The sequence below is a fragment of the Rhinolophus sinicus genome, chromosome 16 (assembly GCF_057876585.1).
Source record: "Rhinolophus sinicus isolate RSI-liver-muscle chromosome 16, RSI-T2T, whole genome shotgun sequence".
Taxonomy (NCBI): Eukaryota; Metazoa; Chordata; class Mammalia; order Chiroptera; family Rhinolophidae; genus Rhinolophus; species Rhinolophus sinicus.
Genome location: NC_142516.1, coordinates 33,410,298 through 33,433,571, shown reverse-complemented (window position 1 = coordinate 33,433,571; position 23,274 = coordinate 33,410,298). Strand labels below are relative to the sequence as shown.

The 23,274-nt window shown below is 46.8% G+C and overlaps 2 protein-coding genes across 2 annotated transcripts; one reads left to right on the top strand and one right to left on the bottom strand.

The window, feature by feature from the left end:
• Positions 1-228: 228 nt before the first annotated feature.
• SPINK4 (serine peptidase inhibitor Kazal type 4) lies at positions 229-7,724 on the top strand. The gene is made up of 4 exons (XM_019734239.3): positions 229-359; positions 4,567-4,607; positions 6,042-6,154; positions 7,539-7,724. Exons 1-4 carry the CDS (start codon positions 299-301, stop codon positions 7,582-7,584), a joined length of 261 nt encoding a protein of 86 aa, XP_019589798.3. The 5' UTR covers positions 229-298; the 3' UTR covers positions 7,585-7,724.
• A 2,911-nt stretch (positions 7,725-10,635) lies between these two features.
• BAG1 (BAG cochaperone 1) lies at positions 10,636-23,135 on the bottom strand. Its single transcript, XM_019732475.3, has 7 exons — positions 22,596-23,135; positions 21,117-21,245; positions 19,635-19,717; positions 17,970-18,083; positions 16,172-16,279; positions 13,356-13,418; positions 10,636-12,836 (listed from the first exon to the last, which is right to left on the bottom strand). Exons 1-7 carry the CDS (start codon positions 22,630-22,632, stop codon positions 12,747-12,749), a joined length of 624 nt encoding a protein of 207 aa, XP_019588034.3. The 5' UTR covers positions 22,633-23,135; the 3' UTR covers positions 10,636-12,746.
• Between the last annotated feature and the right edge of the window lie 139 nt (positions 23,136-23,274).

The window sequence follows — 23,274 nt, the reverse complement described above, 5'->3', positions numbered from 1 at the left end:
AATTTCCCTCTCCCTCTCTCTGCAGCCCCCAGACTGGCATCAACTTTGTAAGCTGTCCAAACTTTTCTTTACTCTGGAAAGCTGACAGGCCCAGGCCCTACCCACCTGCTTACCACCATGAGCCTCCTATCTCTGCCCAGATCAAGCCCTTTCCGGATGCTCAGGTGCAGAGATTAGCTCCTGGCCTCTCCATCTGGCCCCAGGTAAGATAAGGGTAGGGATCCGCACTATAAACAGGCCCCATCCTTCCCCTGGCCCCTGCTTCAGTGAGCAGAGCCCACATCAGACCAGGATCAGCATGACCGTCCGCCTGGGGGTGGTTACCCTGGCCTTGGCTGCCCTCCTTATTGTGGACAGGGGTGAGTGGGAAGAGCCTGGATTCCATGTGGCTGGGTGTTGGTAGGTGAGCTTGGGTGGGGGGCAAAGGCAGGGCCTGGAGCACCCTGTGAGGCCTTGGTTTCCTGCATATACCTTCTTTCTGTACCCTTCCACCATGGTGGGAAAAGCCCTGGCCTAGGAGAAAGGAAACCAGGGTTTAAATCCTGAAAGGAAACCTGGGTTTAAATCCTGATTCTGGCCCAGAATTGCAAAAATCTACTCCCTTCTTGGGGCCTTGTTTCTCCAGCTATAAAGTGGGCAGTTGTTCTAGTTCAAAGCTGACCCTGGAGCAACTACTGGGCTGGAGATCAGGGAGGCAGAAGGGAGCAGGCCTGTCTCAGGGGAGACTGCTGGGTGCAGGGAGGTGGGTGCTGAGGGAAGCCTGGTCTGGGTCCTCTGAGTTCCTGTCTGCTCTCACAGGCTGTGGCTGTGGGACTGAGAGCACCTGTGTGAACACATGGGAACCCTCTTCCTGGGAGCACGTGCCCTGGGCTGGACGCCTGCAGCTGGAATGGGGCTTCCTCAGGGATTGGGGCACCTGTGCAGGTTCACACCTGCTGTGTATCAGGCATTGTTTTGGGCCCTTAAGACATATCAGTGAGCAAAATAAAAAAGAACTTCCCTGATGGAGCTTAAATCCAATAGGGTAGGGCGAAGGGAATAGACCATAAACAAGATAGGCATAATGTATGTTATACAGTATATTAGGTGATAAAGTCTATGAAAAAAAATATGGGTCAGGATGATGGGGATTGGGACAGGGTTGTAATGATAAATCAGGGGCGATCTCGTTCAGAGGCTGTTATTTAACCAAAGCTTGAAGGAGTGAGCCATATGGATATCTGGGAGAAGTGTCCTGGCAGGAACAGGCAATGCAAAGGCCCTGGGGTAGGAGCATACCTGGAGCGTTTGAGGTATGGCAAGGAGGCCAGTGCTGCTGCAGGGAAGTGAGGGACAGGGTTCAGAGTGATGGGAGGGGAAATAATACAGGCAACTGGGAACTATCCTGGGTAGGGCCTTGAAGGCCAATGTGAACTTGGCTTTTCCTCTGAGTGAAATGGGAGGCAGTGAAGGGTTTTGAGCAGATATATGTGGTAAAAGAATCGCTTTGGTTACTTTTGAGAACAGACTAAAGGGGGAAGCAGGGAGATACTTAAGACCCACCTGGACAAAGCCATGATGTTACAGGGCAAGGCCGAACGAGATATCAAGGCCACTGACCTCATGGCCAGTCCCACCCCAGTTTCCTCAGCTGGGGACATAGACCCAGAGGCTTGGGGGCTCTGGCCTGGCACAGCCTGCCTACTTCCTGCCTCGCTTCCTTTCCCTGAGTACTTCTCCTGTAGGGAACACTGAGAAGCCCAGCCGTGAAGAGAGTCCTTGTGCAGATTCCTGCCTTGGCTGAGTGAGGAGGGGGCACCTTAGGCCAAGGTGAAGGGCAGCCTGGAAGGGGGGGAATGAAACTTCTTCCCACATTGGTTCTGAACTCCTCCCCACAATGCAATTTAGTGGGAAACTCCTGAACATTTGCTATGTAGGGGACATTGCCACACTGGGGCGGAGACAAGGGAGCCCTGAGGAGCTCAGGTCCACAGGAGGCAGCAGTGACCCAGTGAGTGGGACAGCATGTGGCAGTGGGAAAGAAGCTGTTATGGTCTGAATGTTTGCGGCCCCCAAAATTCTTATGTTGAAATCCTAACCCCCAAGGTAATGGTATTGGGAGGTGGCACATTTGGGAGGTGATTAGGTCATGTGGTCGGAGCCCTAATGAATGGGATTAGGGTCCTTATAAAAGAGGCCCCAGGGAGTTCCCTAGCCCATGCCACCAGGGAGGACACAGTAAGAAGGCACGGGTTAGACCTTGCCAGACACCAAATCTGCTGGTGTATCATCTTGAACTTCCCAGCCTCCAGAACTGCGAGAAATAAATATTTGTTGTTTGTAACCTACCTAGTTTACGGTATTTTTGTTAGAGTAGCACAAATAGACTAAAACAGAGGCGTAAATCCAGGCCTGATCAAGAAACTCTGGGGGACATCAGGGAAGGCTTCTCTGGGAGGTGGCATCTGAGCCTTGAAAACAGGGTGTGAGTCAATAGGAAGAGAAGGGGAATGAGGACATTTCAGGCAGAGGGAACAGCACAAGCCAAAGTAGTCTGTTCTGAGACGAGCAGGCAGAGAGGATAGCTGGCGTGTAGGGACGTGGAGAGGTGCACGAGGAAGTGAGACCTGGGGGAAGTTTGGGACCAGCTCGTGCTTTGCCCTAAACATAAAATGAAGGAGCTTGGTGGTCATGACAGGGAGCCATGGAAGGGCTTCATGTTTTTTAATGTGGTTTTTTTTTTTTGTCCCCTAACAGTTACATACCATGAAATGCACAAATCTTATCATTCAGTGAATCTTTTTCAATCAATCTTATTCAATGAGTTTTGACAATGCATAGGCTTGTGTAACCCAGACCCCTATCAAGATACAGGACATTTCCATCACCCCAGAGATTCCCTTCCTGTCAGTCAATCCCCACTCCAGAGGCAACTACTGCTCTTTATTCCCCCACAGATTAGTCTGGTCTGTTCTAGAATGTCACAGAGAAGGTTGCCCTCATCCCCAGGCTGCCCTTGGTCTTGACCTTCACACAGTCTGTAGTTTTTTATATCCAGCTTCTTTGGCTCAGCACGTTTTTGAGATTCAGCCATGGTGTTGCATTATTGTTGCCCATTTTTGTTGCTGAGTTGTAGCCCACTGTATGTGTCATAGTTCATCCATTCTCTTGTTGAAGGACATTTGGTAATTTCCAGTTTTAGCAATTATGACATGGAAGGGTTTTGAGCAGTATGGAGACAAGGCTTGCTTTGCATTTTGATGCCCCAATGCCAGGCTTAAACAGCACGCCAGAGGTCACGTAGTCTCAGCTCCTTTGTCTCTCTCTATCTTGGAAATCCCTTGTAATAGAATTCCCAGGAAAAGCTAAAATCACAGTGCCTTGTATATCTCCGATGATGGAGAGCTCTTCACTTCTGGAGACAGCACCCTTCACGGAGACATAGCTCCCAATGAGAGAAAATGCTGGAACCTAAACCTGCCTTTCTGAAGCCTCCTCATATGGATAGGCTCTTCCCGAGGTTGAGGAGAGCTCATCTCTCCCTTGACCCCAAGACAGGTCTTCAGAGACTTCAGGAAGCATCCTGTCCTTCTCCAATTCACATAGACACCTTTCCTCCCGCCTGTGCTGTTAGACATGGCTCCTATTCCCTCCTCCACCCATCGTACTCGCTAGTCAAATCACAGTTTGCTCAGGTCCTCTAAGCAGTTCATCCAGACCTTGAGGGGCCATGGGGCACACCTGTGTGTGTGGAAAGGGCCAGGCTGGGGAGTGACAGACCCATGTGCAAACCCCAGCTCTGCCCTGAACAAACTGTGTTGCTTCACCTCTGAACCTCTTTCATAGGTTGGTCAAGTTCTCCGGGAAACAGACTCAGATCTGCAGGCAGCTGACGGGGGAGTGCTCATGGGAGTAACACCTGGGAAGGGTGAGGGACGCTGAGTGTGAGGCAGTGCAGCAGAGGCCTCTGATGATGCTAGGGTGGCCCCGCAGCATTGTTCTGAACAGAGATGATGTTGTACCCACATCAACCTGTCGTTGGGTATGGGCTGTTCTTGGGTAGGGGATGCAACCTTGGGTGAGGTGGTTCTGTTCTCTGAGGGTAATTCCTAGAAGGGACTTGCTGTGAGTGGCCAATAGTCTTGGCAGCTGAGGAAATGAGTGCCTCGGTCCTACAGGTAGAATCCAGGTAGCAGACTACAGCATCCACTACTGTCTCCGTTCCTCCCTGTTACGTGGTAGTGAGAGAGGTGTGAAGAGCAGTGAGTCACATATTCTTAATGCCTGGTACATAGTAACTGAATTGTTGTTTTCATTATTACATGAGGCACAATAATTCCAGTGGAATCTAATAAGGAACAAGTTGGACTATCACCTCCCTAATTCTAGACTTTCTGTCTCTGTTCATGTAACCCAAGGTCACAAAAGCTTTCTGGGAGCCCCACTGCCTGGTGACTGACTCCCTTTCCTTGAGGAATTCCAGACTGGGGAGTCACTGGAACAGTTCCCCTGTAGAAATAGTCCTCAGACTCCTGGACCTGGGGCTTCGGGCCAACATTATGTAATTCTTACTGTTTTGTCTTTCAGAAGTGCCAATATCAGCAGAAAAGCTCGTTTTCTCAAGAATGGTAAGGCAGCTGCTTGCAGTTCTGGCCTTCCCTCTGCAGAGGGAGCCCTCCCATCCGTACTGGGAAACCAGCGTTTTTCTTCTTTACACCCCTGCTCAGATAACCCCAATGGCTCCCCCATGGCCAGGGTGGCCTCCTGAGCCTTTGTGTTCCCCGGGCTAGCCCTTCCAGGCTGAGCAGCCCCAGCCCCTTTGCCAAAGTCCCAAAGCTGGCATCAAGGCCCTTGAAAGATCTGCCCCAGCCTGGTCTCCAAGGCCCCTGACAGCAGTGAGATACCCCCCTCCTACACCTCCCCCAAGCTCAGCGGGACCGAGTGCACTCTGCTCTGTATAGTGCAGATGGACAGGCTGTAGGGTTCAGGCCACAGAGGTGACCCTGGAACACTGAATGTCCCTGTGGAGATGCCAGCCTCCCAACCACACCCCACCATCTATCCCTTTACTCTGAAGCGCAGACACCAAGTTGTCCCTGAACCCTGATTCCACCTTGGCCCTGGGTCTGATGTCCCCCGGGATCCCAAGGCAGTGGTGGTGGCTTCCTTGAGACCCTAACGTAAGTGAACGAGAGGCTCAAAGCCACCTTCTCACCCAGCAGCCTCAGCCTTTTCACCGTCAGCCCATAAGACCCCAGCCCCACATACTCTGTGCCAGACAAAGAGCCAAATATTTTAATACATTATTTCAATTAACCCTATGTGAGAAGAACACTATTATTACTCAGTGTTTGCAGATGAGGAAACTAAGGCTCAGAGATTAGACACAGCTCATGCAAGTTTACACAGCCCATCAGTGCAGAACTCTGGTCTCCAGGGCCTGGGGCCTTCACTACTGCACCGCACCGCCTCCCTCCCCCGCCCCCTACCCCCGGCTGCGAGCCTGGCCTGAATCGGTTCTGAGCCTGACCTCACGCCTGGCCCGAAACCCTTTCAGACTGAGCTTCAGTTAGGTCCCAAACCCTGTCTCATTTCTCCAGCCTTCCCACACCAGGTTCCTGATAGGTCATGCAGGCCAAGATGAGTTCAGGAGCCCCAGGGGAGGAGGGGCCTCCTGGCAATGATGGGTGGTTCTGTCTCCTGGGGTCCTCAAGGGGCCAGCAGCAGAGGTTCCAGTTGGATCACCTGAGGAGTGTATGAACCCGACCATAAGCTTGAGGGTACACACTCACTCCACACACGGACATAAACACGGGCACACCTGGGCTGAGCACACAGGTACACACTAATGTACACACAGCCACAGCGACAGCCACGGTCATGCATGCGTACACAGGCAGACATGCCAAGGGACCCTGAGTTGTTGGTTTCATGCTCACTGGATCCACATTGGGGCTCTTTTGAATTTGGCTCCTCCCTTGGGGCCCCTTTGGCTCCAAGCAGAAGCCCTGGGTTCTTCTCACTGCCTCTGAATTCCTGAGTGCCCTCCCTCTCTTCCACAGCCCATCTGCGAGCATATGGCAGAGACTCCAGACTGTTCCCAGTCATTCAACCCGGTCTGTGGCACTGATGGGGTCACATACGACAGTGAATGCCAACTCTGCTTGGCTCGGATGTAAGTCCTCCCCACACTTTCCCCTCTGCTTGCTTGGATGGGCCCCATCTCTAGCGCATACAAGTCTGAAATAAACAAGACTTAACCTGCCTCTTCCTTCATACACACTTGACCTGAGAAGAGTCCTCCATTTGCCCCTAACAGAATGAGCACGAGTATAATTCACGTACATGGTTCCAAGCAGGAAACCACAGCTGGTGGGGGGTTAGGGGAAGGCAGAAACCCTGGGTTCTATTCCTTGTTCTGCCCAAATAGGTGACCTCATTTGTTTATTCCTCCAGCCAACAATTATTTATTGAGCACCTACTATGTGCTAGACGTTGGGGTTACAACAGGGCATAATAAACTAGACAGCATCACTGGCCTCCTGGGGTATAAGGTCCGTCTAAGAGGGAAGGCAAGCTGAGGGTTAGCCAATTGCAGCATAGAACGCTACAGGCTCAGGTGGGAGTGTACATGGCTCTGTGGGTGCAAGGCAAGAGCAGGGAATACTTCCCAGAGGAGGTGACACCTCAGCTCAGCTCTGAGGGATAAGTCGAAATTAGCTAGGAAAATGAAGAAACAGGGAAAGGGAATTCCAAGTAGAGAAATGAGTTTGGAAAGGTCTAGAAGGGAAAGAAAGTTTGTATTTGAGGAACTATAGGAAGTTGGATATGCTGGAGTATAAAGTTTAAAAAATAGGGGAGAGGCAAGAAATTAGTCTAGAGAGGTGGGCAGGGCCAGAACATGACCTTGGCACATCAGGTCACCTGTTTGGTCTCATGTCTTCATTAACAAGACCCTTGAGCCAGGCAGAACTAAGTGAGATCATGGAAGAGAAGAAAGTCTTTGGAAGCTGCAATGCTCTAGACAGAAGTGCAGAAGCAGTCCTAACTTAGAAAGAGATCCTGATTGCTAAACACGCATGGGTATGTGGAGAGAGAACTGGCAGGCTGTGAGACTGGATGTGAGGGGTGAGGGGGCACAGGGAGGAGGCAAAAGCAACATGCTGCTTTCTAACTTGGGCAGTTGGTGGTGCCCAGTGCCAGGATGAGGGACGGGGGGATATAGCAGGTTTGCGAGTGATGATGTCTGTGGACAGTTGAGCCTCTGGGACATCCCAGCGGAGATATGCCGAGTTCAGGACAGAGGTCTGGGCCGGATATAGATTGGCAGCCATCAGCATGCAGTCGTGGTTGAAACCATAGGGAGCCGAAATCTCCCAGGGGGAGGGTGTGCAACAGGGCAAAGCTGTAGAAAGATGCTTAGGGACCCCTGGGGCCTGCCCTGCATTGTACACTGGGTGGATAGAGCTCAACAGGTGTTTGGATGGACGGTGCCAGGGTTACTGGAGGGTACGTAACGTTTCCTGAGGTGGCCTCATCCCTGTCTCCTGTGATCCTAGGAAAACCAAACAGGACATCCAGATCGTGAAGGATAGCAAATGCTGATCCCACAGGAGCCGCTTAAGCCATGAAGCTTCAGGCTAGAGAACAAGGGTGGGAGTGGAGACGGTGTGACATGAAATAAAAGATCCAGCCCAACGCAGCCAAGTGGGCCAGTGTCTTTGGGCTCTGGGGAGGTGGACGGGGAGCGGTGGCGGGGCGTGAGGGGAGAGTGAGGGAGGGATCTTACCCTGTCCTGCCTACTCTGAAACTGGTGTCCTCTCCACTGCTCCTGTGCTCCTTAACCCTGTCACATGTCTCCCTAGAAATCCCAGGTATTTTTCCCGTTTGAGAGGCAGTCCCTGGTCCTAGGATTCTCTCTGCCCAGTGCTCCTGTCTGCTCTAGCCTGGCCTGTCACAGAGGCCAAGAACCTAGGTGAGATCTATACCCTCTGCCAATGCCAGGGTGTATGGCCCTGCTTCAGAAGACTTCGCGAGGGTCCCACACCCCTTCATAGCTTTCTCCCTGGCTAAACCAGCACCCCAAGTCTCATATTAACACACACACACACGGACCCAGACACAAGCACGATGTACATGGTATAACTGAAATGCTGGTTAAAATATTGAACTAGGTCTGTAATAGCTGAAATAGGTGCCGCCCCAAGCCCTTGCATGTCTCCCTGCACCCTGGCCACACACAGCAGGAAGACTCCAGGCTCTGCTCTGCTCTTTTGGTCAATATCTGCTCTGACTGGTTGTTAAATATGTTGATATTAAACACACCCCAGGCACACTGCATTCAGAAATCCCACCAGAGACCCCAGCCTGAGGTATATGTCAAACACCCTGTCTTTAGGCCAAAGCCTACAGAAGGAACCTCTTGATAATGGTGGTGACAGGGGAAGGAGTGTGGAGAGGGGCCTGGCCAGATGGAAACAGTTTCACATGGATTCCGATTCCTGCTCTAGGGTGGGCAGGTAACGCAGAAAACACACGCACCAAGGTCTAGGAGGAAAGTCAGGGTAGGGAAGGCAGGAACCAACATTCCCTGACCCTCAGAAATGGGACCCTAAGCAGGAATTGCTGCTGACAGACTCACAGCTGTTACAGGGGACTGTGGGGTTATCTATCGGCCCTTCTACTGCTACTGGTAACAGAAACTCCGGTTTCCCATCCGCACATAAATAACGTAGGATTAAGTTTGGCTGTGAGAAACCAAAAAGCCAAAATACCAGTGGCTTAACCCGAAGTTTATTTCTCTCACATAGACCTATGCAGTATGCCAACTCCATGCTCCTTCTGTATTATTACTCTGCCATCCTTGTCAGTTTCCACCTCAAGGTCCAAGACAGCTGCTCCAAATCCAGCCATGTCTGCATTCCAGCCCACAGAGAGGAGGAAAAGGCACACTGCTGCTTCTGAAGATGCTTCCCATAAGATGTACACACTCTTTCCATCCCATTGGCTAAAATGTAGTCTCTGGTCCATGCTAGCGCAAGGAGATTGGGAAATCAAGTTTCTAGCTGGTTGGCTGTGGGCTAAGCTGAAAATCAGGAGCTCACTGACTGTAGGAGGAGGATGTATATTTGCATCATCTAAAAGTCTCTGCTCTAAGTGGGACTCCCCTCTTACACCCAAGTGGCAAAGTTCAGCCAAGCTTATCCCTAGAGAAGCCCTTCCAGGTTTCCGCTCACACAATGAGGAATCACATAGGTTACATCTGAGCAATGTGCCAGGCACCACAGTGGAAAAAATACCTAATTCCTCACTTTACAGGTATGGAAACTGTGGCCTGTCTCTGGGAACCGCCCTGAAACATAAGTGGGGACCCCTAAAGTCCCCATCAATGGCACGTGACTCTGCTGACCTGGCCATTGCTGATTTGGCCAAAAGTTTCTTCTTCAGGATTTTTCAAATTGGAAACAAGGAAACAGAGGCAGTTCCTCTCTGGCAGTGAGGCTATAAGGTGTGCGAAACGGGAGCTACTGGAAGTCATGTTTCCTACTTTGTGGAAAAAGCAGGATTGAGGGAATGATGCTGATACACAAAGAAAGACATATGGAGAGGGATTCTGTGCAGTCTTTGAGTTCCTGAAGCCCAGCTGTCTTTCAACTTTCCAGTTACATGGGATAACTTGACATCCTGCCAATAAATTTTCCATTTCAACAATCTCTTTGAAATTAGGTTTCTGGTACTTTTAACTAAAAGAGGCCCAACTATCAGACGAAAAAGGGCTTCTCGGAGGAGTTAACCTTTAAGGAGGATAATTAGAAATTATTGACTAAATAGATCATGTATGGAAGAATCTTCCAGCTCTGTGAAGCTGAGGAAGTTTGTGGGATCACTGAGCCCCATTTGTTCCCCTGCAGTAGGACTGATAATGTCCCAGGAAAGGGGGCAACTGACAAGAGATGTGAAAAGATGTTCTCTCCCTGTTCACAGGCAGAGATGCCCTGCAGATGGGCAGGTCTGTGTGAGTGGGCATGTGTACAGGCCCCAGTCGCCATCCTGCACATCTACCAGGCAGCCCATGCCTTAGGGACTCTTTTTTTTTAGCCCTTAAGATGATGGCTGTTGATGCTATAAATTCCTGGGACCAAAAAATTGGTGCTGACAGAGCTTCAGTCACCAAGCGCAGCTGTGGGATTTTCACTTTTTTTTTTTTAAATAAATTTTTATTGGGGAGTATTGGGGAATAGTGTTTCTCCAGGGCCCATCAGCTCCAAGTCATTGTCCTTCAATCTAGTTGTGGAGGGCACAGCTCAGCTCCAAGTCCAGTTGCCGTTTTTAATGCGGGAATTGAACTGGCAACCTTGTGGTTGAGGGCTCGCACTCTAACTGAGCCATCCGGCCGCCCTTCTGGAAGCTCAGCGGCAGCTTGTGTCTTCAATCCAACTGTGGAGGGCACAACTCACTGGCCCATGTGGGAATCGAACTGGCAACCCTGTTGTTCAGAGTTCACACTCTAACCAACTGAGCCACCCGGCCACCCCAGGATTTTCACTCTTGATGTATACGTTCAACATTCATTCATTCTCCAAAAGTTTGTTGAGTACCTAGATACTATAAACCAGACACTGTGTTTCAAATATGCTATTAATAAGACAAAGAAGCTCCTTATTCCAAAGAATTTTATAGTCGAGTGTTAAAGGCACATATGTATTAAATCAAATAATCCCATAAATAAATCATGACAGAGTATGATACATGAAAGAAAAATTATGGCAAACTGTGAGAGGGAGCTTGATAAGTTCTCAGACAGGAAGTGAGGTTTCTCCATGGAAGACACATTTGAGTTAAGTTCTGAAGGATGAATAGGAGTTACCTAGGAAGGGGAGTGGGGAGGGGAAGAAGGGTGGTAAGGAGCTGTCCAAGAAGAACAGCATGTGCAAAAACCCCAGGAAAGGAGAGTGTACAGAGTATCTGAGGACCTGAACAAAGACCAGAGTGGCTGACTGCAGAGAGCAAACAGGAGAGTGGCCTGAGATGAGATGGGAGAGAGCATATGGTAAGGACGCTGGCCTTTATCCTAACAGAACTGGGAAGCCACTGGAGGTTTTTAAGCAGGGAACTGATATGGTAAGATTTGTACTTTATGATCACTCATGGTGCTCTGGAGAGGGACAGAGAGGAAGTGGAGACCAACATGGGAGATAGAGTGAGAAGAAGAGAGAAAGTGAGAACACACCACTCTGTGTCGACTGGGAGGCAATACAGTAGAGATTAAGAGCATGGGCTCTGAACCAAACCGCCCAGCTTGGTGTCCTGGCTTTGGTGTCCTGGCTTTGCCACTTACTCTATGTCCTTGAGCAAATTACCTAAGCTCTGTTTCCTCATCTCTAAAATGGGATATTATCTGTCTACCTCCTGGGTTGTATGAGGATTAAATGACTAATACATCTAAAGTACTTAAAACAGTATCTGGCACACAGTAAGTTCTCATTAAACACTGTGGCCCAAGGCCACACAGCTACTGTAACATAAAAACAGAAGGTACTGCACTGCTCTGATTACAGCTGGGGGTAGGGTGGGCTGGGCCCTGAGCCTCATCTACTTCTCCACCCTCCCACCACCTTATCCTAGGTCCCACCCACGCAGTCCTAAATTCCTGAGACTTCAGTGATGCCCTCTCAGCCAAATAAGGTTGGCTTCAGAGTGGCCTGTTAGGAGCCCCCGACTCCTGGGCACCGTGTGAAAAAAATGAGGTGACAGCAGCTGACCAGTTTAAGAGTTCTGGCACACAGGGCCACTCTTGACTTTATTAAAATAACAACTAGAAACACAGGCTTTTTGCTTCTCATACTTCAACAAAAAAAAGTTTAAACACTCTTCTACTTCTGATTTGTATACAAACTTTTTTTTTTTTTTTAAATAACAATGGGTGTGTGTGGTGTGGGGGAGGCCACAGAAAGGATAGGAACAGCCTTGAAGGAAATGTAGATCTCAGATGGGTACGGCTAACAGAAATGCCTTTGAAGGAACTCCTGAGAAGTTTATGGTTGCTTGCTATACTCACTCTGGTTCTGGCCTGGTTTCAAGCAGAGACTCAGTCAACACTGGGTTCTAACCTTCTAAAGATTTGCTTGGGGTCAAGGAAGTCCATACATCAACCACAGGCCCCACCCCAGGAATGGCCCCGAGATCTCCTGGCCTGTGACTGGACAGGGTCACTGGGAGGTAAGGACAGAATCTATGAACCAACAACCCGGCCAGCTACTCCAGAATTAGGTCACAACGAGGGGTACTTGGACTACCGTTGGGCCAAACATCTGTTCTGAGCCATTGCCAATATTCCTGACTAAATGCAACCTCCCGGTGGTTCTGGGTTATAGCTCTGGGGCTACGGGATCACAAGGGCAAAAAGGCTTCATGTGTCTGAAGACCAGGGTGGCCTATAAACCCGAACTACTTCAGGACAAATGAGAGCTCTCACCAGCCCAAGGGTCAAAAGAGCAGGGCAGAAGTGGGCAGGGGAGGCCCTCCCCAGACAAGGGGGGCTGCTGGACAGTGCAGTTACACAGAGACAGAGTGAGAAAACAGACAGGAGCTCTACTTAAGATTGTGAAGACAATACTCGTTCATTGAGAACAGGTGTAGGAGAAGGAAAACTGGCAATTGGACAATTGTCCCCAGCAGTCCTAGAGGAATCACATGACTTCCATCCCAGAGAGCGCAGAGCTGGTGATGTGGATCTTCAGGGCCGTACAGCCTCTCTCCACCTCACCTCATTCGGCCAGGGCCAAGTTTGTGGATTGCAGCCGCTCCGTCTCCTGGCAGATGTTCTGCTCCACTGAGTCGCAGTCCGCTAGGAACGCCTAAAGGTACAATGCAGTGAGGGTCCGTCCAGGGCTGGCCAATCCCTGCCCATGCATGGCTCTGTGCTCAGCCATTCTGGGGAACCCACGGGTGACTGACTCAAGCTGAAACAGGCTGTGCAGGGATGGTCTGGGCTCCAAAGTAAGGAGAGGGAAGTAGAGGGATGCGTAGGACCAGGGTTTCTGACAATGCTCTAGGCCCACAACCCCCAAAAGGGTGGTGAGGACAGGAAGCCTTGTCACTGCAACCATACAATTTCAGGGGGCACTGTACATATGAATGGTGCCTCCCTGACTTGTGTGTCAGCCTGATCTGCTCTCCAGTGATCTTCCTTCCCAATTAGTTTAAATTCAGATATATAATGACAGGGACAAGAAAGGAGCAATTCTCTTATGTTCTGTGTTCATGCTGAGTAACAACCAAAAGAAGCCACACACAATTCTACTATACCCTATTTTGAACAGATAAACACACACACCAACACATTACACTTTATAATGCTCTATCACACAACTCACCTGAACCCTTTTCACCAAACCCTTCCTTTTCAGTCTACTGTCTTTGAAATTTTCTGGCAGAATCTATGGGAAAGTAAGTTGACACATAAATGATCTCCAGTGAAAATGATGTAAGAACACATCAGAAATACTCACAGTATACAAATAGGTCATAGGTCACCACTGTGAATGAGACATGCATTTTCAGGAATCATTTCTCTGGGTCTGTATCCTCCATGCCCCTTCTATGGTTCTTGTCCCTATAAAAGCTCCCTTTGTTCTCAGTGTCTGGGCCGTAGAAACTGATCTACGAGGTCTGACAATTAAGTTCGTGAACTCATCCTAGAAAAAGTGCTACATACCTCATTGCTGAATATCACTACAATCACCTTCGAAGTACTCCCCCTGGGAAGCTATGCACCGACGCCAGCGCCTAGTCCACCCTTCAAAGCAATTTTGGAACTCTTTCTGGAATGGCCATCAGAGCTGTTGTCATATTACACTTGATGTCCTGAATGTCATCAAAATGTCTTCCTTTCAATATTCCCTTTATCTTCGGGTAAAGAAAGAAGTCATTGGGGGCCAGATTAGGTGAGTAGGGTGAGTGTTCCAATACATTTATTTGTTTACTGGCTAAAAACTCCTCACAGACAGTGCCGTGTAAGCTGGTGCATTGTCATGATGTGAGAGCCATGAATTGTTGGCAAAAAATTCAGGTAGTTTTCGTATTTTTCATGCAGTCTTTCAGCACTTCCAAATAGTAAACTTGGTTAACTATTTGTCCAGTTGGTACAAATTCATAATGAATAATGCCTCTGATATCAAAAAAAGTTTAGCAACATCATTTTGACTTGTTTGGGACTGACAGAACTTTTTTGGTCATGGAGAATTGGCTGACTTCCATTGTGCACTTTCATGCTTTGTTTCAGGGTCTTATTGGTACACCCATGTTTCATCACCAGTGATAACATGGCCCAAAACATCGCCTTGCCTCTCCAAAAGGTCTTGGCAAACTTCGACTCTCCTTTGCTTTTGTTCATCAGTGAGCTCCTTCAGAACCATTTTGCACACATCTTTCTTATGCCACAATTTCGGTTAAGATTTTCCTGTTTCTTTATCAATGTTTATTTGGTCTGTTATGCTTCTCACAGTTAGCGAATGATTTTGACACACAATTCGATGAATTTTTGCAATGTTTTCATGTTTTGCTTGTTACTGGCCGCCCTGACCTCTCTTCATCAGAGATGCATTCTCTCCCTTCAGGAAAACATTTAATCCATTTGTACACTGCCGTTTTCTTCATGGAATTATCCCCATAAACTTGGAGTAACATGTCCCTGATTTCACTTCCACTCTTGACACATTTAATGAAAAATTTAATGTTTGCTTATTGCTCTAATTCAAGCTCAGACATTCTCACAACAGCACACAAAAACACACGACAACAATAATGAACGCTACTCAGCAAGATACCACCACATGTCGCCACGAACACAGCTGTGAGTAACTGATATACCAAGGTTATGAAACCTTACCGAGTTGTTTATACAGTGCTGCCAATAAAAGCGCACGGTGGCAAGTTTGCAAACTTAATTGCCAGACCTCATATAACACAGACTTTGTCCTTTCACTGTTTCCTATGTATGGATACCATGTCCTGGCCAGACCATGATCTCATTATGGCAGGAAAAGCACCTTCTGCTTTTTTTTTAAACTCTCTCACCCTCCACAGAATCCCAAGCAGAGTAATTCAACATCAAGAATGAGGCATTATGAGACAACATGGATGGACCTAGAGGGTATTATACTAAGTGAAATAAGTCAGACAGAAAGAAAAATACCATATGATTTCACTTATATGTGGAATCCAAAGAACAAAATAAATGAACAAACAAAACAGAAACAGATTCATAGAAACAGAGAACAAACTGATGGTTGCCAACAGGGAGGAGGGTTCAGAGGATGGGTGAAAAATGTGAAGGGATTAAAAAGTACAAATTGGTAGTTACAAAACAGTCACAGAGATGTAAAGTATAGCATAGGAAATACAGTCAATAATATTGTAATAACTATGTATAGTGCCAGGTGGGTACTAGACTTATCAGGGGGATCACTTTCTAAATTATATAAATGTCTAACCACTATGCTGTATACCTGAAACTAATATAAAATAATATTGAATGTCAACTATAATTGAAAAAAAAAAGCTGGTCCAACTTGTCAAATGCATTGGGGTGAAGATGTTAATATTGGTGCAAGAGTAATTGTAGTTTTTGCAATTATTTTTAACCTTTTAAACCGCAATTACTTTTGTACCGACCTAATATAACCAACTGGTTATAAATCAGACTTTAACAGGCAACTTCAGATAACGACTTTAAGTAAAAAAGAATGAGGCACCAGGCTAGAGATATCATTACCATCATTTGTAAAAGGGAACATAGTGTCAATGATTCCCAACAACCTCACAAGAGCTAGATGTGGATGAATTCCGTACAGGTAATGAGCTCAGTGGAATATCAGTCACGTGAGTATCATGAAAGTGAAGCCTTATGTTTCTCTGACCATGAGACCATGGATCATTTGGATCCCAGCTTCGTGAGGATTACATGCTACTAGTATACGTCAATAAAAATGACAAAAGTTCTATGTTGGTGGGATGTAAGTGACTAGAAATTAAGAACTGTCTTATCTTTCTGTATATTCACAGAGGACCTAGCAATGTCTGGAATACAGCAGGTGTTCGATATATTCAGGCGATAGGGTGAGTTACTGAAAGAGTGCAACTGAAATGTAGTCAAAGGAAACTAGTTCTGCTCAGCTGAGTATTTACTTACTAGTGTGTCAATCTCCTCCAGAATCTTCATAAACTGCTCGATTGTGGCTTTTACTCTCTTATCGAGTTTGCAGAGAGCTTCAGCTTGCAAATCCTTGGCCAGAAAACCCTGTGGAGAAATAATGCATTCTTGCAAGGGTTTCTTGAGGCTGATGGAAAACTCCAAGCCAAGGCACTGATAAAGCAGCCACATCCTGAACCCACATTCCCCCCCAACAGGCTGGGCCAGACTTTAGACCTACAACTTTATCTCTAGGAAAAAAACAGAAAAGCTGGCACTGGGCTGCCCTGAGCCATGAAATAGGCCATTCTATCTCATTTGGCCCACTGGGGCTGCAAATGCCTCCTGCAGCCTGGCTCTGGAGAAGCCAGAACATATACCTACACACAAGAGCACATATGCCTGCATTAAGAGCATAGGGGTTAGAGTTTGACAGGTCTGGGCTTGAATTCTGACTGCCATTTATACTGGCTTATGAGCTTGAGCAAGTTATTTAACCTATATGTGCCTCAGTGTCCTCATTTAAAACGGAGATTATGACACCCACACCCCATATGGTTACTGTGAGGATAAAGGTAAATATATATAGACCCTTAATAAAATTCCTGACACAGACATATGCTAACTAATGGCAGCACTTACATTATTTATATTAAATTGTCTTGCTGTTTATTCACATTGCTGGCCAAATGAACAGTTTAGCTGGTGACAACAGGGATCTTTGAGGATGTTTAGGAAAGCCGAAAGTTACACAGAGAGATTTGACAACATGCAGTAAATATTAGTCAGCAATTCCAACTCAAAGAATTTATTCTACCAAAAAAATCAGAAATAGTCAAAAAAGATTTATGTCCAGTCGTTCAAAGAAGCATTACACAAAATGGTAAAATTATGTTTGGTGATGAACAATGGAGACTTGGTTAGGTAAACCATGATACATTCAAAAATGATGAAATGTTATGCAAGCTTTGAAAAGTATGATCATTTTTAATGACATAGGAAAATGTCCAATTTTTTAATCCAATAAAAGAACCATTTACAAAGTGTATATGACATCATACTAATTTTTTTTTTTTTTAAGATGGAAAAACAGATTCCAGTTTTTAGTAATGGTTATCTTTGAGTGGAGGCCTTACAGATCATTTTTGTTTTCCCTACTAGTGCTCACGTGTTTATTTAAAAGTTATATATAATCAGCATGTATTACTTTTGTAATTAAAACACAAACATACATCCTTTAATGTTACAAAATGAGGAGGTCAAAAAGAAATAAGTAGTGTGGGGCTGTTTCTAATCTTTACCTGGTTTCAGTACCCTATCTCTAATACAAGCAATTGAATTAGATGACCGCATCCCACTAAGATCATACTCAATTTGGATGTCCTATGAATCAACAATGTTCTCTGCTTTGCTAAACACATTATAACAACTAGACTGAGAGAAGTAACGTATTCTATTTCAGACAATGCATGATCCTAGCACTGCAGGTGCTCTCCTAGGAGCACAAATGGATGCTGGCTGGGGTTTGAAAATAACGATGATAACACTTACAAAGCACTTAGCATGTCTCAAGCTCAAGCTACATTATTTAATTGCCACAACAATCCTAAGAGGGAGGTACCATCATTTTCTCCTTTTGACAGATTAGGAACTTGAGACAAAGGCAAACTTGCTCACCGTGATAGAAAGGGTGGAGCCAGAATATGAACCAAGGGAGTCTGACGACAGAGCCTGCCCTCATAACCACATTTGTATCTCCACAAAATTCTTAGAGAAGTCAAAGTCCACAGAGAGTTACCTGCTGGATTCCGGTAAGCTCCTTGTTCAACTCTTCCAGTTGGTGAGCAATCTTCTCCACAGACTTCTCCAAATCTTTCAACTTCTTCAGTTCAACCTCTTCCTCTGGACTATTCTAAAATGTGTAAGAATAAAATGAAGCCAGTGGTCACCGGGGACAGTATTCTGTCAGGAAAAGAAATCTGAACACAATTGGGCTAAACTACTCATCTAGAAAAAGTCTTAACTCTGCTACTTCTTGGAAAGTAAGCTAGAGGGTTACACATTAAGGTTTTCTTTCCATTTACAAAGACTGTAGACTGGAGAGAAGGTATTAGATAAACATTCTGGCGAAGGCCCTGACAGCCTGGATTCACAGAATGGAGCCAGATTCAGCCTCAGCCTGGGCTGATCATCAACAGCCAGACAGAAGCCTGAAGGATGAGTGAATTAAAGTGAACGTCTGTGAGGAGTCCAGAATGGCGAGACAGGTGGAATTCTACTATTCCTTTAAACAGAATTCCAAAAAGTCACCCACTGAGTTCCCCCATTGAATATGATGATGATGATGAGGATACTTTTATTTAGCATTCCCTCTATGCCAGGCATGATCCTAGGCACTTTACCCGCATTAGTGTTTTACGCCTTACCACAACACAATGAGGTAGGTACTATTTTAGATGATGAAACTGAGGTTATTGTAAAGTAACTTAAGGTCACATAGCCCAAAAGAGGTGGAGCTGAGACTTGAATCAGACTTGGCGCCACACACCTCAGGGAAGCTCCAATCGGGGTCCTATAGCTTCTTCAACCTCGACCTGTGAGTTCTGCCTATTCCCCATCACCATTCTCCTGACCCTTGAGCAAGGAATCCAGAATATTTCCCCTTCTCTCACCTAAACAATTGGTAGCCAGGGCCAGCCGCTTCCTACTCTTACACTATCCCAAACTCTTCACATTCTTCTCTATGGCCAAATCCTAAGCGCCAGTCCCCTGGCAGTTCCAAGTGTGGACCAGGTTTTCTTTGCCTCCATGTTGCTAATCTCTGCCCTCTTTCCACTGAGTCAGTCACCTCACTCAAAGTGAGGGAACGTCTTCATCTGACCAACAATTACATCGTGTCACAATGCAGGCCTGGCCATGGCCCTCTCTCATCACCCCAGAGGCTAGCTACTGTCCTCACCTGTCACCAACCGTCTCTTTTTCTCCCTCAGTTCTTTAGTCTGAACCTTTCTTTCCAGCCAGACTGTCTTCCTGTGTGAGACTTTAGTAAAAAAGGGTGTTTAAAGGGAGAGAGGCTCCTAAAACTTGCACAGAGTACCTATTTTTAAAACCTACAAGTTTATTTTAACAAAATATTCTCTTGCAAATTCCCTCCGAGTGAGTAAGGCCTGCCTCGGGCACCTATTTAACCAGACTGAGATTCTACCATTAACACAAAAGCTGAGTTACTGAGGCAACACAACTGCTCCCAACTTCCAGAGCGAAAACCTTACCCAACGAGCTCCAGAGGGCCCATTGAGAACAAAACTGGTAATCCCATCAAACAGATAAAGACTACATCTTTTTGGAGTTATTTCACCAATGCAGAATCTGGGTCCACCAATTTGGTCTTCTAAACAGAAATATGCATAAAAGACCTTAGTCAATTTGATTTGGAGGTATTCTGGTGAAAAAAGCAGTTTACCTTTTTCCCAATTAACATGACCCGGCAACCATTTTGTATTCCAAGTGCAGACAACGGCTTCTCCATTTCCTTCAGAGATTTTCCTGAAGAGAAGAAAGTTATGCTAAGTTGTAACAATTGCACAACACTGAAAATAGATTTCAGCAAGGCTCCAGGAGCTAAACAATTGTGTTCACTAAATAGAAGAGGATAAATTGGTGTAATGTTTTTAGAAGTGTCTTGACCTAGTCATTTCACTTCAGATGTTTATCCTAAACAAATCACTGGACATGTCTTGCACAATAACTGTTATACAATAATTTTCACTGCGACCTTATTCATAATAGAAATTGGAAAGAGCCAAAAATTTAGGAATAGGACACTGATTAACTACACCGATTAACTATACATCAGTACAACAGAACACTTTGTAGGCATTAAAGCTCATTTATTCCAGAAACTTCAATGCCACAATAAATACTGAATACCCAGTGTCATAAAGAAACAAATGTTATAAAAACTATAATCAGTATGATCGTAGTTATGTCAACTAAAAAAAAAACCACAAACAAGAACCCATACTACCAGATGGCAGGACCAACAAACAAACAAAAAGACTGGATAGAAATATGCTGAAATGTTATGAGGGGTTTTATCCAGGAGAACATTCTCTTCTTTGTGTTTCCTCCATTTTAAAACTTGGGATTTCTATTGCCTTTATAATTCTAAAATGAAACATTTTTAAAAAGACAAAAAGTTACACTTATGAAGTATAAATTATCCCATTAGGACAGGCACCAAATGGGAAAAATCTGGCCCCACTGACACCAAAATAATGGGTTCCCATTGGAATGGGAAGACCGGGACTGGGTCTTGGATGAAATCAGCATCATCCACTGGGCCTGTCAAAGCCAGGCCCCTGGTAAGTTTGTTCATTCAACACCCTTTCTGTGTCAGCACTATGCCGAGCATTGGACATATAGCAGTAGCTTTGCCCTCACAGAGTTTGTTATTCTAACAGAAAAATCAAATGGTCAGCAACTATGAAAATAATTATTTAACAGTAATTTCAATACAAGTTGTGCTGAAGTGGTAGGGAGTACGATATGACCATACAATGGGAAGAGGATCTAACTTAGCTGGGCAAGTCTGCCTATGTGCTTCATCAAAAATGGTAAGATTTCTGCCACCCTCATATGACTTCAACTCTAATACTTGACCAAATGTTTGGAAGTACCCAGTACATGGTAGGTCTTCAATAAATATTTGCTGAAGGAATAAATGACTATTTTTTTCCTCCAAGTCTTTCCCACTGGGCACACCTGGGCAGACACCTGGTTGGTGCTCAGTAAAGAGACAAATGAGTGAATAAATTCAAACAGCAAATAAGAATCCCAGTTTGAAAAACTGAGAGTTACCATCAGGTAAGGTCAAGCAGTTTTATTTTATTTAAATAGGCCATTTAGCCATAAGGGCTCAAAGTTGGAAGAGAAAAATGCCTACCCTTAAATATGAGTTTCTGAAAAGGTAGCGGGACCCCTGTGGCCTCTTCAACAACCTGGGCCAGGTCTTGGACAGTTGGTTCACTACAGCCCTGTTGCGGAGTAACATGAAGGTCATACTTCTCATTGCCTTGGGAGAGAGAAAAGCGTCCGATGAAGAAAATTCTTTCACATAAACCAATACAGACTGACATTTTATTATATTTATTTACAGTCTTCAAGACCCAGTTCCTATGCCATTTACCCCAAACAGCCTCTCCCCCCATCTGCCCGGCTTTCCTCTGGTGATCTGCTCAAGGATTTTTGTTTCCTCTATTATAACAATAACGACCAATATTAGTGGTATCAACTAATATTTTAAGGACTTAACATGCACAAGGGGCTGACTGGGTTTATTTCACGCATTATTTCATTTAATCCTCAAAACCACCCTATGAAGTAAGTACTACCTATTATTCCCCATTTCACAGATAAGCAAACTGTGAGTTCAGTACAGTTAAGAACTGACTATGGAGACCCGAATGGAATCAGAACTTGACCTCGGATCTGATTCCAAAGTCCATGCTTTTCATTACAAGCCATCTGTCTCCTGTGGCCGGACTGCCCTGTACTGGATACTATACTGGCCTTTGTCTCCTTTAATGGGCAAGGGACTGTTTTACCAATGGGCACATACATGGTTGGTGCTCACTAAATAGACAAATGAGTGAATAAACTCAAAGAGCAAATAATTTTTTTTGGAGCAGAGGTGCCAATTCTTTTCCAGGTATGTGGACAGTAAAGAAGTAGCCTATGTCCAGTGAATAGGCTAAGCCTTGAGCCTGCTCAACAGATGTGAAGTCAGAGGGACAGGTGTTACCAACTCTGCTTCACAGAGAAGAAACCAGATGCCTAAGAAGGAGACATTTCAAGGTCACTCAAAACTGCAGGATCTAGAATCAGGGCTTCCAGATTCTGAGGCCCTGGGGTCTTCTGGTCCTGAGGAAATCTCATGAACTTAGCTCTCCAGTGAATTGACTGTTTAGTTCTGCATCAACTCCAACAGCAGACAGACCCAAAGGGTGTCAGAGAGTATGCTTGGACCTAGGGCCCATTCAAACAGCGGACATGAGTTCAGACTCCACACACACAGTTGTCCAGAAACACAGCAATCATACACATGGTCAAATACAAGCCTGACACAAAGTCCTACAATAACCTTGCAGGCACACACTAACACATACAACTAGGACCACGACGTGAAGCACGAATGTCAAAGATCAGACAAACGACCTGAGACAAAATACAGCGGTCATACAGAAAGGTGTGCTGACAGAAGACCTGGACAAAAGCCAGCCCCACGGACACAAACAAGAACCCACACTTCCGGACGCCCGGACAAACCCAGGGCACCCGCTTCAGGAGGACACGGGGGCAAACTCACAGACCCGGCCAGACTTGCGTAGCCCAGCAGGGAGCCCACCCGGCCACCCGTGCTCACTGTGGGTGACAGTCACGATGAGCCCAGTTGCCGCCATTTCCACACTCTGGGCCACCTCTTCGCTTAGGGCCACCTCTTCGCTTAGGGTCACCTCTTCGCTCTCGGTCACCTCTTCGCTCCGTGCCACTTCTTCGCTCCAGGCCGGGCGAGGCCGCGCTTTCTTCTTCACCCGCGGCCTGCGAGCGCCGGCGGCGGCGCCCCTGGTGGATCCGACATGCCCTCTGGCCGCACTCGGGACAGATGATCGCTGAGACAAAGGCGGACCGCGCTCGGCCAGGGGCACCGACTGGCGCTGCTCCCGGCCCGGCCGAGGGGCGCGCCGCCGGGGGCCCAGCCGCTCCCGGTCGCCTCGCTGTCTTCGCGCGCCACTGCGCTCCGCCAGATCAGCGCTTGTTACCCGCCCAGCGGTAGGAGCTGAGCACCACACCAGCAACCCCACGGAACTACTTCCCCGTCCCGCCCCTCCCGGCCCGGGCCTACCAGCCCCGCTTCTCGGAGCCGGCGGGGCTGCTGCCTCGTTCCCTAGTGGGGAAGCCGCCCAGGGCCACACCTACTCAGCCGAAGCCCCACCTTACTCAACTGAAGTCACGCCCCACGCCCTTCAGCGAGGCCACGCCCCCTGCTGACTCTCTATCCCACATCTCCAACCTCCTGGAGCTCTCCTTCCCCGGAAGGCCGA